Source organism: Pieris rapae, chromosome 12, assembly GCF_905147795.1.
Source record: "Pieris rapae chromosome 12, ilPieRapa1.1, whole genome shotgun sequence".
Taxonomy (NCBI): Eukaryota; Metazoa; Arthropoda; class Insecta; order Lepidoptera; family Pieridae; genus Pieris; species Pieris rapae.
The window spans coordinates 6,250,472-6,263,327 of record NC_059520.1 but is presented as its reverse complement, the minus strand read 5'-3'; the positions used below and the strand labels follow the sequence as shown (position 1 = coordinate 6,263,327).

The 12,856-nt window shown below is 35.3% G+C and overlaps 1 protein-coding gene and 1 non-coding gene across 5 annotated transcripts; one reads left to right on the top strand and one right to left on the bottom strand.

Annotated features, from left to right (window-relative positions):
• Positions 1-4,486: 4,486 nt before the first annotated feature.
• Positions 4,487-4,614, top strand: LOC123689618. Its single transcript, XR_006750558.1, has one exon. It is a non-coding gene; the product is annotated as a U4 spliceosomal RNA (small nuclear RNA).
• A 2,870-nt stretch (positions 4,615-7,484) lies between these two features.
• Positions 7,485-12,643, bottom strand: LOC111001889 (small integral membrane protein 8). 4 transcript variants are annotated; one of them, XR_006750528.1, is made up of 5 exons: positions 12,415-12,643; positions 11,884-12,233; positions 11,013-11,797; positions 7,953-8,078; positions 7,485-7,695 (listed from the first exon to the last, which is right to left on the bottom strand). XR_006750528.1 is itself a non-coding variant. In XM_022271962.2 (3 exons), the coding sequence occupies exons 2-3, from the start codon at positions 8,076-8,078 to the stop codon at positions 7,540-7,542; spliced, it is 282 nt and encodes a 93-aa protein (XP_022127654.2). In that variant the 5' UTR covers positions 8,267-8,420; the 3' UTR covers positions 7,485-7,539. The 4 variants fall into 4 exon arrangements, 2 of the variants coding, with proteins under 2 accessions (XP_022127654.2, XP_045486260.1); XR_006750527.1 differs by lacking the exon at positions 12,415-12,643 and having other exon boundaries at positions 11,884-12,399; XM_022271962.2 differs by lacking the exons at positions 11,013-11,797; positions 11,884-12,233; positions 12,415-12,643 and adding an exon at positions 8,267-8,420.
• Positions 12,644-12,856: the final 213 nt, after the last annotated feature.

Below are 12,856 nucleotides of genomic sequence, written 5' to 3'. Positions count from 1 at the left end.
GTTACAAATGTGGTGACAACCATTCAAGTATTAGTTGCAAGACTGAAAGGGATGATGCTGTGTGTATCTTATGCTCTGGTTCTCATTTTGCAACGGATAAAAAGTGCCCAGAGTATGCTAGGCAAAAAGCTATTAAAGAAACAATGGCTAAAAAGTCAATATCATATTCAGAAGCCAGTAAAGTCCATCCACCAATTTCTAAATCTTATGCAGACGTTGTTGCTTCTGCGTCATCGGCCCATTCTGGTCCGAATATTTCTTATTTCAGTCCCTATAATTTAACAAGCCCTACTAAGACTTCCACACAGTCATTTAGGAAAACAGTATTCATGAAACCCAAAGCTCGTCCTAAAAATGTAAGTAAGGGATATGATCAAAAAACGCATGCAGAGCTTATCCAAGATTACAGCAACATTCCTTCCTTTTCTAAAGGTTGTCTCAACAACTATAATGATTTGTCAGAAATAATAACAAAGGATCTCATCATTTCTATAATACAGTACCTTTCACAATCTGACATAATTAAAATACCGTCCAACGATGCCCCTTCTACAAAAAGTTTTTTAACTAATGGACAGTCAAGACCATCCTCAAAACCAGTCTCTGGTGATTCAATGGAATTGCCGGAGCATTAATAGTAAAAAAAGTGACCTAATTTTTTTATTAAATAATTACAAACCATTTGCCGTCTCTCTTCAAGAGACTTGGCTTCGTCCCGGATTCAATTTTAGAATTCAAGGACATATCTGTCTTAGAGAAGACAGAACAGATGGGTATGGTGGAGTTGCACTTATTCTTAGAGGAGGTGTGCCATTTGTTCACATACCCATCCCTAATCACAGTGATAAATTTTCTATTATTGCTGCTAGTGTAAATAATATTTGTATTGTAAATATATATATACCTCACCCTTCCACTGAAGTCTTTGACAATATTTGTAGCATTCTATCTTCCCTCCCGCGCCCTATTTTGGTCACGGGAGATTTCAATGCACAACATACTATGTGGGGAAGTTTTAAGTCTGATCATTATGGGGCTAGAATCTTGGACATCTTAGATGATTATAATTTATGCCTTCTAAACACCGGTTGTCCTACTAGAAGGACACAGCCCCATGAGGGTATTAGTGCACCAGATCTTACCCTGTGTAGCCCTTCCCTTGCTCCTACATTAAACTGGTGGACTCTATCGTCTTCATACGGAAGCGATCACTTTCCAGTAATTGTATCATTTCCTCAAAAAATTAGAGAACAGATAAAGGCTCCTCCCCGTCTTAAATATAAACTTAAGGAAGCCAACTGGTCATTATTTAGAGATAAAGTTCAACAAAATTTAACAACCATACCTCCAGTAAATGACAGCAATAATCATTTTTGTGCTGAAGCTTTAACACAAGCCCTATTACAGGCTGCTGAGGAAGTTTTTCCAATTAAAAATAAAAGTGGCAATGGGTATATTCCATCACCACCTTGGTGGGACAGTGAGTGTTCTGCGGCTGTAGCGGAGAGAAAGAAATCTGAAAGGAATTACAGAGAAAATTCTACAACACAAAATTTTAATATTCTTAGTAATCTTATAACTAAAACACGTAAATTATTAAAGCAAAAAAAATTCAATGGCTGGAAATCTTTTTGTGCCTCAATTTCACCAGACATTTCTCCATCGGAAGTTTGGCAAAATATTCGGAGATTCAGATCTGCCTTTAAACCTCCTAGATCTCATTTTATGGATAGCAGTACAGTTGATTTGTTTCTAGACAAATTAGCTCCACCATATGTGCCATTTATAGATAATATTTCTTTTCACTCACAGCCTTCTCTCCTCTCCCAGCACAGAAGTAGTGATTCACTTATTTCGTTTAGCCTTTCAGAACTCAAAGGGGTTCTTTCAAAACTTAGGGACTCAGCCCCAGGTTGTGATGGAATTCCATATTCTTTTCTTCAAAACCTAAATGACTCCAGCCTTTCTTATTTTCTCAGTTTAATTAATTCAATTTTAACATCAGGTAATATTCCTCCATCATGGAAAATCCACGAAGTTATCCTAATACATAAGCCTAACAAACCGATTAATGATCCATCATCATACAGACCAATTGCATTAGCTTCAGTTATATCCAAAATTTCTGAACATTTAGTTAAAAATAGGTTAGAATGGTTTATTGAGAGTAACGGGTTATTATCTCCAAACCAGTTTGGATTTAGGAAAGGCAGGGGTACTATGGATAGTCTCAGTATATTTATGACAGACTTAAGATTGGCATTTTCATACAACAAGCCTGTGATAGCAGCATTCTTAGATGTGTCTGCAGCCTATGATAATGTCAACCTTATAATTCTGAAACAAAAAATGATTAATTTGAATATCCCACAAATTTTTATAAGTTTCATAATAAATCTTCTCTCTGGTAGAATGCTTAAAGTAATGTCAGAAGATTCTTACCAATCCCGTATTGCCTGGAAAGGTTTACCACAGGGATCAGTTTTGAGTCCCTTACTTTACAATATATATTCTCATGATCTGGAAGCCTCCTTTAAGGGTAAAGTTAACTCACTCCAATATGCAGATGATTTACTCTTATATATCTCAGGTAATTCTATTGACAACATATCTGATACTATGACATATTCCCTTCAGTTGCTAAAAGTCTGGCTGGACAATAACTCTCTAAGCCTTTCAGTTCATAAAAGTATAATAGTCTTATTTTCACGTATGAGACTTCCTCCATCAGTAACTGTATTTTATAATAATATTAGAGTTCCTGTTAAAAGTGAAGCAACATTTCTTGGGGTAATTTTAGACTCGAAACTTACAGGAAGCTCTCATTGCAAATATATAAGTGCCAAATGTGAGAAGATCCTAAATATACTGCGTTGTCTCTCTGGAGTTTGGTGGGGAGCCCACCCTTTCTCTTTAAAGCTTCTATATAATGCACTAATAAGGAGTATTTTAGACTATGGAACATTTATACTTGAACCCTGTAGTGCAGTAGCTCTCCATAAGTTAAACATTATCCAGTCTAAGGCTCTGAGAATAATTACTGGGGCTATGAGATCGAGCCCTATTAACGCTTTGCAGGTCGAATGTTCTGAAGCTCCCCTGCACCTCAGACGACAATTTCTTTGTGACAGGTTCCTGTTTAGGGCATTACAAGTCTATAATCATCCTCTTTATTCTAAGTTACGGTCTCTGTTGGAATGTATGAATTACCCGTACTGGGCTCATAAATCGCCGCCATGCCTTATTATTAGTCTCCAAAAATACTTAGCTCTTCAAGCTCCAACACACAGATCACAATTCCTTCCTATATTTTGTGTTAACTATGATGCATTAACATTAGATCCTACTATTTTGTTTGACTTCGGTATAAGTAAACAAGATCTTTCTGCAAATGCCAAATTTACTGATATTATTGACAGTGACAGCCAATGGAAACATTACCATTTGATTTTTTGTGATGCTTCCAAACCCGGTCCCGAGGAGTGTGTGGGAATTGGCGTTTTCCATCAACAGTTTGACATTGTACAGAAAATAAAATTACCTCCAGAGACTTCAGTATTTACTGGAGAATGCTTTGGTCTGCTGAGGTCTCTGGAGTACATTTTAATAATGAAGCTTAAAAAGTCAATAATTTTAACTGACGCTAAAAGTGTCCTCCAAGCGTTGAAAAGATTTCCTTTTAGCCGTAATATAAATAATCACCCAGTAATTATTGCATGTCGCGATTTATTATATCAATGCTTCATCAAAAAGTACACTGTATCTTTTGCTTGGATTCCGGGTCACTCAGGTATCTTTGGCAATACCAAGGCTGATAGGCTTGCCAAAGCTGCGGTCAATGACGGAGACCTGGTTCCATACAAAAATTTTTCTTGTGATTTAACTCTTCTTCCTAAATCCCAGTTAATAAAATCTTGGATAAACATTTGGCGTTCTTCAAGTCAGACGAAAGGACGGTATTACAACATGATTCAGGGGGATATACCTCCTAAACCATGGTTTTCTACTTTGACGCTTGGTAAAGATATTACTTCGACCCTTATACGTATGAGGCTGGGCCATGCATGCATACCCTTGCATTTGGCAAGGCTTAACCTTTTGCCTGACGACACATGTGAGTGTGGCAATGACGTTGGGGATTTTAACCATATATTTTTTGCCTGTAATAGACATGACCGTTCCGCTTTTATATCCTCGCTTTTATCCATAAATATTCCTTTTCCTACTTCTATTTCTGTCCTTTTATCTAATATAAATATTGATGTATATAAAATTTTAGCTAGTTTCATTTTTCATAACAATATAAAATTATAACCTATGTTTTATGTATATACGTACTTATAAAAAATTTATCTGATCCTTTTCCAAATTCCGTACTAATTTCCTATCCAATAAACCTAATAATGCACTTCCTAACTTTTGTACATGGCTGACGCACAAACCGTGCAGGCCAAGAAAGGGAAAAAAAAAAAAAAAAAAAAAAAGTAACTATGCGCAGAGGCAATATCGTAACCAATGAGGTTTATCAGAGGTGCGATTATTGCTATAGTTGAAAACTTAACCAAACTATATATTATCATTTCAAAATTGCTGGGAAAAGAAAACCCGCCTTTTGGCTTACCTAGTGTACTAGCCAAGGCTGTACATTTCTCTCACAGGTTTTCTTAGTTTTGTAAGCGTGATGTTTCCCTATGTACTTGCCAAGGCTCATACATCATTCTCAGCTACAAATGTGAAGATTTCCAATGTATGTACGTGCCATGGTTGTACACTTGGATATTACATACTTATAAGTATAAGCAGGACGATTTCCTTAATCGTCGGAGACGCAGGCACTTTCTTCATTTTCAATTTACTAAGTCATGGGAGTCACGCCCCGAGAGCATAGCCAGACACTCTCTTCGATTGTAATTTTATTATATCAAATATCATTATACGTACCAAAGCAAAGTTGTATTCCTCTTGACTATCATCTTTAAAAATTGTCCACTGCGGACAACGCAGCGCATCACGCCCCCCCCCCCCCCCTTCTTCGTGTATCAAGCTGACCTGGTGGCTTTTTTTAAAGCAACTCAAAGGATCCTTTCTCACCCAGAAGCAACCTACGGCGTTTATAGTGACTCCCGATGTGCACTCGAATGTGTTGCGGGTGGTCGCTCTTTCAATCCCCCTTGCAGTTGAAATCCGTAAGAACATAAATAAAGCGCGTTTGAACAACAAAAAAATTCATCTTTTTTGGGTTAAAGCGCATGCGGGCGTGGAGGGGAATGAAAGAAGAGAAAGAGAAGCTGCGCACCTAAAAGAGGCACCCGTGTACAATAGATTCCCCATATCGGCTTTTTCGATAGTTATACAAATGAAACCAACAGGATTCCTTACCCAGATATTGACAGGTCACGGTGGATTCTTGTTGTACCTTTACAGATTCAGGATTAAACAAAGTGCTGCGTGTCCTTGTGGCGATACGGATGAGGAGACTGTGTTACATGTTCTGACCGACTGTCCAATGTATGGATACGATAGGTTTAACACTGGAGCTAGCTGTGGGCATAAAAGTAACGGAGACGAATTTAAAGGAAATAGCGTTCAACATTAAATTGAGAGGCTTTTTTGGCATTTGCTGTAAAGCTCATACAAAATGTAGTTAAAAGATATAGGTAGTAGTGTTTTATCCGAGTAACCAATACCATTTACGTAAGCTATTTAATACCTCCGACGACTAAATTATCGGGGAATTATCTAAAAAATATGGCCTGAAGTTAAATATAGTCAACAGTTTAAAAAAAGTTATTGTAATATTTAAATAAACTTTATTTAGTTAGATTAAGCGTTATAATAAAACTTTCAATGTATTAAATACAATTGTTTGAACGACATTATATGATGCTCTCTTGCCTCCGTCGATATTAGTCCGAGTCCAAGGGGGAGGCGCTAGCGGTTAGTTTGGACATAGCGAAAGCCTTCGATCGGGTGTGGCACAGAGCACTGCTCTCGAAGTTTCCAGCCTATGGGCTTCCCGAGAAATGAGGCGATTGGATGATGGATCTCCAACTTTCTGGCCAATCAGAGCATCAAGGTCGTCATCGATGGAGCATGTTCCGACCTTAAACCTGTGAACGCTGGGGTCCCACAAGGCTGTATTCTATCCCCGACCTCTGCATATAAATGATATGTTGCAACTTAGCAACATTCATTGCTAATCGGATGACAGCACTGGGGATACTCTTTACACTGGTCGGGCAAATATTTATCGGGCAGTTGTCGATGAGTACCGGAACAAACTTGTGTCTGAAGTCAAAACTCTATGTGGAATCTCTGACTGGGGCAGACTAAACCTAGTCCAATTTAACCCCAAGAAGACACAAGTTTGCGCTAAAAAAACACCCTTTGTTGCTACTCCTCTTTTCGAAAACACTTTCTCTCAAAGCCACAGCCAGCATTGGAATACTTGGCGTTGACATATCGAAAGGCTAAATTAGGCTGAAAGGCTAAATCCAAAAAGCTTGGTGTGCTCAGCAAGGCGAGACGGTACTTCACTTCGGTCCACCGTTTGCAAGTATATAAAGCGCAAATTCGGCCCCACATGGAGTACTATTCTCACCTCTGGGCGGGGGCTCCCCAGTACCAGCTCCTTCCACTGGACCGTATTCAACGAAGATCGGTTCGAATCGTTGACCACCAATCTCTTTCCGAGCGGCTTGATCCTTTTGCGTTGCGTGGAGATGTGCGTCACTCGGATTCCACACTTTCACTCGGATTAAAACCGGTTTATCATCGGACGTCGAGGCAGAATACGAAATTCCATCCGTATCACCTCGACGTCCGCCATTCCACAACTGCGCGTTTTTCAAGGCAGTTTTGCCAAAAATATTACAGCAATTTTAGAGCCAACAGGCATCGCAATCAATGATGGGAAGCACCGGGATGGGATACCTTTGATTCCTTGGAAAGTGTGACAGGCTTTAGTATAGAACGCTACTTAAGTGGACAGGTTTGCCCCATCTCACCTACTTAAATATAAGTCTTTCCTCTAACTTTGATTTTGTTCCCTTTTGAGTGCTCTTGGGCCATGGGGTTCAAGTGCACAGGCACTTATTAAAGATTTAAGTAGGCGCCTTGTAGATAGCACTGGTGAGCCAGGAAAGCACCAGCTCTGGGGTATCGCAATACAGCGAGTAAAAGCTGCCAGTGTTAAAGCTACACTGCCACAGAGACCAAACTTCTTAAATTTGTTTTGATTTTCTTTTTAATTATTATTACTTTGTAGGCTAAGAAAATTGTAAATACATATTGTATATTTGGTGGTTATCAATAAATTATATATTCCATTGTAAAAGCAGAGTCCAGAAAAAAAGGGTGATTGAAGTTAATATACAATGCCTCAGATCCTAACGATTTAATGTTATGTTCATGTGATATTTCATCTGTTAATAAAGACCTGTTACTTAATTTGTATTGTCTGTAATACATAAAAAAAACAGTTATACAATCTAAAACTATAATTTATTCCTTAAAATATTTACAAAAAGTAACAATTTGTCAATCCCACTTAGACTTCTTTTTTTCAAATATCTCTTTTCCATCAGCGTCTATAGCGGAATAGTAACCCATTGATTCATATTTCTGCCTCATATATGCTATGTAACCTAAGGCAAGACCAAAGCATGCTGCACCAATACTCATTACTACAATGTTCTAAAAAAAACAAAATGTTATACTATATTAGTTTGTATATCATACATAGTTTAATATAAGAAAGAAGAATTGATGTTTATTCCAATTTTAACTTAGAAAATAGGTAATTTTTGATAACTAATTATGAATATCAACATAATGTAAATTATTATTGTAGAATAAATATTTTATTATACAATGGTTATTGAATCAAGAATTTATTTAATTCAGATAAATATAAAGAGAATAATTTCAGTTAAGAAAATCAATATATTCACCGGCTTAGCATACAGTTCAAAATTTACAACACGAAATGCTGTTGTTGACTTCATAGATCTAATACCATCTCCAGGTTTCTCATGACTGTTTTTTGTATTATCACTCATTATATAAATTTTATTCATCTGAAAGCCATGAATTTTTTTTAGTTTTAAACACTGAATTGCATGTAACTCACATGCATAGAAAATCGTTAATATTTATCTAATACATTTTCCCGAAATAAAAAATTATTCTATAAATTTATCATAATAAATTTGGTAATTAATGACCATATTACATATATATGATATTAAATAATAAATATATCTACCAGTATAAAATTAAAGTCACAGACATCGCAAAAGAATTTGATCACACAGATAAATAACTATGAAGAAAATTAGGGATGTAGTATTTAAATTTACGCGACGCCGATTTGGAAAACTCGTGGGCATACGCGATGTTGTGCAACCTAATTAACTTTTGGCTGAATGAAATTCGAACCTTAATCTTCTAGTATGAAGACGTGGCTTCGGCCTTTAAAACTACCAAAATTTTCCAATTATTACCAAAAATAAGACTTGATTGTATGGACTAAAGTCCTTTCCCATTAGGGATAAATTGAAAAAAAAAAAATTAATCTTCTAGTCTTATTTGATAATCAATATAAACCAAATAAATTAATTAAAACCGACCAAATAATATTAATAAATACATGTCTATGTTTTATAACGTTATCCGTTTTACACTATTTTCACATAACCTTAAAATATATGTGAATAATTAAAACCTAGTTTTTGGTTTTTTATTTGTCTTTTAAAAAAATCCCACGTTTTTTGGTGAAAACTTACCTTCCTATGTCCTAAATACCCTGTAATTGATTTGATTTCAAATATTTATTTTTAATCTTATTTTGAATTAGGTACCTAATATCGAAAAGCACCCGAATTTTCAATAGAAATTTCCCGTTAAAATATCAGGTTTTTTCAAAAAGTTGGTGTGCTTTCTGTTCTTTGAAATATTTATTTTTCGATGGTAAGAAAAATATATAATATTACGATCGTAAATCTCAGAAAATGCAAAAAATCGAAACGAAATAACAGGTGTGCAGTAGGCCCAGACTCAGTAAAAGGCTTATTACACCACGCGATATTCAGACAGTCTTACTAAGATTCAGCCTAGTGTAATAAGAGTTAGCCAGTTAGCCTGTCTAATTAGACCGACCGAATGGGTTCGGCGGTGCTTACTGGCTTACTTGCTGAATATCGTGTAGTGTAATAAGACTTAGCACGCTAAATCATTCAGTCAGCGCGCGGCAGTCGCAGAGCAAAGACGTTTGTACATGTTTGTTTTCTGTGGCCGCGTGCACCATGGCGTGTTCGCAAGAAAAAAAAGTACTTTGGAATGTTTTTTATTTTTTATAGATAAAGTTAAAGGCTTATTACACCACGCGATATTCAGACAGTCTTACTGAGATTCAGCCTAGTGTAATAAGAGTTAGCCAGTTAGCCTGTCTAATTAGACCGACCGAATGGGTTCGGCGGTGCTTACTGGCTTACTTGCTGAATATCGTGTAGTGTAATAAGACTTAGCACGCTAAATCATTCAGTCAGCGCGCGGCAGTCGCAGAGCAAAGACGTTTGTACATGTTTGTTTCTGTGGCCGCGTGCACCATGGCGTGTTCGCAAGAAAAAAAAGTACTTTGGAATGTTTTTTATTTTTTATAGATAAAGTTAGCCAACGCTCGACACACTGATACATTGGTAAAAACAAACATGAATCTTAAATTTAGAAAGAACGTTCGGACAATCAATCTTATTATAGAATATCTTAGCTGCAAACGATGTGTCAATAAATTTAAATAAATTTTCTGCGATTCTCTAATGACAACATACTAAAGTGTGCCAGCCTGGTTCTGTTCTTGATTTGTACCGAGACATGCCATTTTTATTGCCATATTGAATGTATAGAGTATCTATTAAATTACATATAATAATATAAATTACTAATATAACATTTTAATAGTCATTCAAACTCGGCAGCTCCTACTCTAAGGTAGTTTCTTAAGTCACATGGCGACATCCGTCACCGACTACGTACGCTTTGCAAATGAGTAAAAATGAGTTAGCATGCGGTATTCAGTCTAGTGTAATAGCGAGCTTGCTAATTAGATTTTAAGACAGTCTTACTAAGCCAGTCTGAATATCGCATAGTGTAATAAGCACTTTAGCCAACGCTCGACACACTGATACATTGGTAAAAACAAACATGAATCTTAAATTTAGAAAGAAGGTTCGGACAATCAATCTTATTATAGAATATCTTAGCTGCAAACGATGTGTCAATAAATTTAAATAAATTTTCTGCGATTCTCTAATGACAACATACTAAAGTGTGCCAGCCTGGTTCTGTTCTTGATTTGTACCGAGACATGCCATTTTTATTGCCATATTGAATGTATGGAGTATCTATTAAATTACATATAATAATATAAATGACTAATATAACATTTTAATAGTCATTCAAACTCGGCAGCTCCTACTCTAAGGTAGTTTCTTAAGTCACATGGCGACATCCGTCACCGACTACGTACGCTTTGCAAATGAGTAAAAATGAGTTAGCATGCGGTATTCAGTCTAGTGTAATAGCGAGCTTGCTAATTAGATTTTAAGACAGTCTTACTAAGTCAGTCTGAATATCGCATAGTGTAATAAGCCTCTTAGGTTTCATTCTACTATTATTTTTTTAAAAGCTTCTACCCTGATCTATTAGTTTTAGTTCTTAAGAATTAAAAAGGCTGAAAACCAACAAGACTTGAAAATGTATGCAATAGATTGCAATCACCAAGCAAAAAGCACCTAAGTGTTAATTGGTGTCTCATTGCAAAGTTGTATAATAATGTTTATAGCTAAGCAATTGTCCATTCTTATTTTTAATGTTTTTCAATTGTTCTTAGTATGAAAGCGTCGTTTAGCTTTGGCCAAAAGCAAACAAAATATATAAGAGAAACTAAAATTTGCTACATATGCCCACAGTTACTACCTAAAGCCCAACCTTCTAAAAAGGGGATATATTACCTCAGTTAACAGTTAGTTCCATTTTTATTGTCCTTTGAGTAATCCGACAGATATTCTACCATTTGTTAGAGCCTAAAATAATTATTTTTTCATTTGGTAAACAATCTTTAGCTTGTTTTTTAATGCACATTCAATAAGATATGCATTCTTGTTGTTTCAGGATCACTTATTAACATTAGATGATGATTTTTTGTAAATTAAAAAATAAATTTTAAGGTGAATTTATTGCATTTCAATATTTGTAAATTATTACTATGCTATTTCTTAATATTATATAAAATAATACTATTTCATATAATGGCATGCAGCAACAGGTATATCATAAAATACTGTTTGAGATTGAGAAATATCATCGCTATTGTCATCGTCATTCTTCTCCATAATACAGATGTCTAAGAATCTATATAATTAAGATATCAAGATAATGTTTATTGTGATAGTTTTGTTCGGTTTGTCTTATAAGACAAATATGTATTCCAGAATAAAGCAATACTTTGTACAAGTAGCACTTGATACTGTAGTGGTACATAATAAAAATTAACTATCTGAACCCAAGGCCAAACATAATAATTAGTCTTAAGGATATCAACATAATTGGTGTTAATATCATCCTTTATTAAATCCCATGACTTTCCTTGTAATGCACCTAATCCAACTAAAAGGAAGAAAAGGAAAGTTGGAGCAAATACTGCTTGGTCTATAAAAACCTTTTTGAGTGCAACAGTTTTACCACTTGATCCAACATGTCTATTTAACAATCCATACCATACCCTTAGTGCAGGACCCTGTAAGAATACCATAAAAATGTGAGAGGTTTATGATTTAAGGAACAATTTATTAATGGATAATATTACATACATATCTAACTTACTCCAAAAAAAAAGCCTATGGAAGAAAATTTTATAGTTCTAGCATAATCAGCATCTTTGAATGATTTCTTTTCAATTAAAGTCTGTGATATAAGATCTCCAGCTCCCATTAATGTTCCTGTTTGAATAGCTTGTACTAAATAAGGTCTTCTGTTCAAAAGCCTTTGATATATTTGAAATATTTCACGTACTTTCATGATGGTAACGGGCATAATTGTGTTTATTTTATGTTGTTGTTTACTGTCCTTCTAAAAAATCTTATGACTCAAATGCAAAAGTATATCTTCGTAAAATGTTTACATTTTTTTTCATTACTTGCACCAACAATATATTTTAAACTCATTTGTGAAATCTGTAATTAGTTATTTTTATTCACCACAGGAACACCGAAATAGAATTATATTCAGTTGACAATATGAGTGAGACTATCGTTAATAATCTGTCAGATGCCGATTACGAACTAGATTGTTTTTTAAATTACATGGGAAATTCATAACCCCTTTATTTTGTTAACAGCCAGTTTAAAAGCATACCGTTTTTTGACGTTAAAGATGAGTTTAGTTTGTGGCGCCACTTAATTAAATAGAACCATTTCTTTTATCAAATGGCTAAACATTCCATGAAATTATGTATTCTACGATCCATTTTGAAATAACGTGAAAAACAACATTAGCTACTACAGATAATAATAAAACGTTAGGATTAATATTATCAATTACTTCTCGGGTATTTGCCAAGATGTCTTAAAACTAGGGTATAATTATAGGAAGGAAGACGAAAACTTAATTTGTATGAAAATGACAGCTCGTGACCAAAAATTTTTATACAGAACCATGTCATTCTATCAATGAATCTTGAATAAACCCACTGTCATTTTCATTCAAATTTAGTTTTCGACTTTCTACTGTTATGGCATCTTGGCTGGAAACCCCTGGAAATTTTGAACGGAGCTGGGAGAACCACAAAGGAACATTT

What these genes read in the sequence shown, in the direction of transcription:
- LOC111001889 (XM_022271962.2), bottom strand. Translation starts at nt 8,078, where the DNA reads ATGAATAAAATTTATATAATGAGTGATAATACAAAAAACAGTCATGAG. An exon ending in TTGAACTGTATGCTAAGCCG is followed by an intron (nt 7,696 to 7,952) that starts GTGAATATATTG and finishes TGTTTTTTTTAG; the next exon opens with AACATTGTAGTAATGAGTAT.